General features: G+C 42.9%; 1 protein-coding gene across 1 annotated transcript; it reads right to left on the reverse strand.

Annotated features, from left to right (window-relative positions):
• Positions 1-1084: 1084 nt before the first annotated feature.
• LOC126604306 (thaumatin-like protein 1) lies at positions 1085-2561 on the reverse strand. Its single transcript, XM_050271509.1, has one exon. It carries the CDS (start codon positions 2060-2062, stop codon positions 1301-1303), a length of 762 nt encoding a protein of 253 aa, XP_050127466.1. The 5' UTR covers positions 2063-2561; the 3' UTR covers positions 1085-1300.
• Between the last annotated feature and the right edge of the window lie 1442 nt (positions 2562-4003).

Raw genomic sequence — 4003 nt, forward strand, 5'->3', positions numbered from 1 at the left:
AAGGCTTACAGCTACAAGAGGAAAGTTATACCGTAACCTTGAAACACGGGGCTAAACAGGAAGGAAGCCACACAAAGGCAGACAGGGATGAACAAAAGATTTATAGAAGCAACACTCCAATCTATCCATCAACATTCGAAGGTAAACAATCCACGTGAAAGGATTCGCAAGCTTGACAGGTCCTATTAAAGCTTATGCTAGTTTGAAAACTGCGCCCGGGATATACTAACACTTTGCCGGGAAGGCTTAAAAGGCTTTTCTTGGGTAGAACCAAACAGACCCAGATGGGAGTGACAAGCTGCTTAAGTCATTTGCAGCCCTACTCCCACCCACCATCACTTAAGCAACAGCAGATACGAACTGAGACACACATACCCTATTACAATCTGCTCGTCAAATCCTAATGCTAAATGTGATTTAAAACTTCAAATCCAATGTCCACCTAACGCAAAAAACAACAATCAAAACCCAAGCTTATGCTATAATACAACCTAAACCCAAATCAAGACGGTGTAAATGTGAACTCAGGGCTTTGTGGAGCAAACACAACAGTAGGTTTCAAGTGAATGCAGCACCACGGCGGCAGCTATACTATATGTAACAATCGATTATGACAAAGATTATCACAAGTTCACTAATCAAGCATAATCAGAACAATACGATTACAAATCCTATCCCTTGTTAACTAATAACACAAAAGCAAGTGGTTCATCTCCTTTTCTCCTAATGATCGAAACACCTCAAAGTTTTTCTAGACTACACATGATCTCGATCTCTCAACATCAACAAGATGTAACAATTACCAAATTTAAACAACAATGACAAAAGCAAGTGGCAATACCTAGCTGCAAACAAGATGATAATCAACTCTATTGCCTAAAGTTGAAGACAATTGAAGACATTCGATTCAACTTCCGCCAAACCGAAAATAATAGAACAGCGACCTGAACCGTCAAAGCTGCAGCCAGTTCGGCCCCAGAAGCGACCGGACCAGCCGGCCGGGGATTGTTCTATAGCCGAACCGCCACATATATGTATGTATAAGGGGAAAACTTGTTCGCCAAACGACAACACTTATCATCCATCAGAGAAATTAAAACCCTTTTGCAAAAACCATCATATGTATATCCCACCAAAACGCAAAATTACGGGACCCAATTACAAAAGACTAATGCTTTAGCAAAAAAAGATAAAAGGTTCTTGAAGACAATATTTACTATTACTCTGTCTCTTCTCTTTTATTTTTCAAGCCTTGGCATTAGGACGATTTTAGTCTTAAAATCATCAATAGTGCAAATGGTTACCCGATCGAAGGAGCAGGGCAGAAAGTGATGATGTAATTGGCGGAAGCACAGGTGAAGGTGATGGTGCTGTCGTCATACGCATAGCTGTAAGCTTTCGGGCACGCATTTTTAAAAAACTGCGAGTAAGAACTCGGCACGCATGTGTCCGGCGTAGCGTACGGCCCGCTACAGCAGTACTGCGGCTCCCCAAGCGCCTCGCACGCGCTTTTACACGCCACTCCCTCCTCACTCGCCGTCACCTTCAGCTCCGAGGGGCACCCCTTGTTCAAGTCCACAACGCACCCGGTGGACGTGCAGTTCCCTCCGGTCCCGCCCTCGGCCACCACCAACATGGGAAGATTATACCCATCGACCAAGCTCACGTCGTAGAAATCAAGCCCACCCGTACCGTTCAGCGTGAACTCTGCGAGAGTAGCCGGCGGCGCGGCTCCACCGCCAGCACATTCGACTGCCGAAGATCCGCAGTCGCCTGTCAAGCAAGTGAAGTTGCCTGTGGTTGAGTCCTGGGAGCAGAGCGTTCGCCCCCATAACCTACCGGACCACGAGGTGGGGACGGAAAACGTGTTGGACTCTCCAGGAGGCAAAGCGAATCCAGTGGTGGCCGGTCGCTGGTAAGTCCCGGCATTAGACAGAATGGCCGGCCATATGGTGGTGGTGCACTTGTTTGCGATGGTGAACGTCGCCGGGTAACCGACTCTCATGGATTGAAGGAGACAGAGAAGGAAAAGGAAGGATGAAAAAACTTGATGGGAAGCCATCGGAAGTGAAATCTGAAACGTCTCCTTTTTTCTGTGCTTTTTTTGTTTCAGCAGGGCGTGCAGGGAGATTGGTTTTTCTGTCTTTTGTGTCTATTTGTAGTGGCGGCAACTTGTGCAGACAACGCAACGTAATAAGGACCATATTATCCAATTTACTCACCTTATTAAGTGGTCCAATAGAAATACAACACCTATCTTCTTCCTACATGCAGAGCTTCCACGTTCCATAGACGCAGACCTTGCACGTTCCATACAGTTTCAAGTAGCCTCACCAATCACCACCCACTATCCACTCCCATCTCTCCTCCAACCGCTGTCCTCCGTCGATCACACCCCACACTCCACTCCACCCTCCAATGGTCGAGCCACCCCAGACCTCAGATATCTCTACTCCATCGTTACCCTTCCTCTGCAACACTGATAAAAACCAATAAATCCGACCAAATAGGGGATGGGGCTGACGGCAACCATGACAGATTTGCCATGGTAACCCAGAAAGGGCAGGAAGATGATGATGTTTGGTTATAGGTTTAAAGGGAAGAATATGGTGTTTCGTTGTAGGTTTGTGTTAAATTTTTTTTTGACAGGTGTTGTGATTTTAGTGGGCCGACTAAGAGGGTGAATAAATTGGGTACTCACAAGGCAGTACCCAAGTCTTGTCCCCGCACCACCTACCGACCACCCGCTCTATCCTCCCACTGCTTATATATTTTATTTATCCTTTTATTTATATTAATTAATTAGTAATTACATTAATTAATCACACTCAAAGCCAAAGCCACCACTGCTTGGCAAAGAATCATCCGTCGAATTGGATTTTCATCTGCACGTCTGCAATTCTCTGCCTTTGATTTGACAAGTTCCACGAAATTCTATTTGTAAGGTGGATATTGGTTTCAGCAAGGCGTGCGGGACCGACAACCCACGGCCAACCAACGGGAACAACACAAACGAACAGCAACAACAAAGAAAGCCTACCAACACAAGCAAATGGATTTTCTTTGTCACTCTGTTTGTTTGTTATATGGTCTCTCATGCAAGCTTTAGGAAGCACCAATTCTGCATACGTTTGAAAGGCGCACCCCCCGGGCCCCCACCACCCACTCTACCCTCCCCTGCTAATCTCAATTAGCAAACGCGGTGGGGGAGGACGGAGAGAGAGACAGGAGAAATGAAATTCCAAAGATTTTGATTTGTGGTGGGAACCACAAAAGAGTTGGGCCTCTCAGACAAGCTTTAGGACGCATCAGTCATACGTGGTGTCCGATGAAATGCAAAGCTGCGAGTAAGAATCATCATTGTATATTGAAAAGAGTATGAATAATATTACAAGCTATTTGTAAGAGAAGTAAGGGAAACGGAGCTATTTGTAAGAGAAGTATATATAAAATTTATTTACATCAATATCAAAATCTAAAAATCATCCAAAGTATATTTGAACATCACAATAAATGTTTGAATAAATGAAGGAAATAATAGGTTCAAATATCATCTAAATTCTCTCATCTACATCATTAATTGCTTATTTTCCAAAATATTTTAGCAATCTTTATACGCTTGACCAATCAACTTTTTATTTTAACGATTGGTTTGAGTACAAAAGTATGTCATCTCACATCCATGGTTGCTCATCTCTATCTATGCAGCAAAAATAGCTATACAACTCCATCATCGCAAGTTCTCACATCATCTTTCATTGCATTTTAAAACTTCCTTTTTTCTTCTTATGTGCAGGTGTTTCCATTTCTCTATTACAAATTGAAAAGAAAAAAAAAATACAAGTTGATAATGTAAGTGATAGGTTTAGTAAAAATGAAGAAACAACATATATATGTATATATATATGGTTTGAACAACAGATGATACTGATGAATAAGTTTAAACCGTAAATCATATACGAATCCAAATTATCAAAATCATATTCACACGCAAACCAATCAA

Source organism: Malus sylvestris, chromosome 2, assembly GCF_916048215.2.
Source record: "Malus sylvestris chromosome 2, drMalSylv7.2, whole genome shotgun sequence".
In the NCBI taxonomy this organism is placed as follows: domain Eukaryota; kingdom Viridiplantae; phylum Streptophyta; class Magnoliopsida; order Rosales; family Rosaceae; genus Malus; species Malus sylvestris.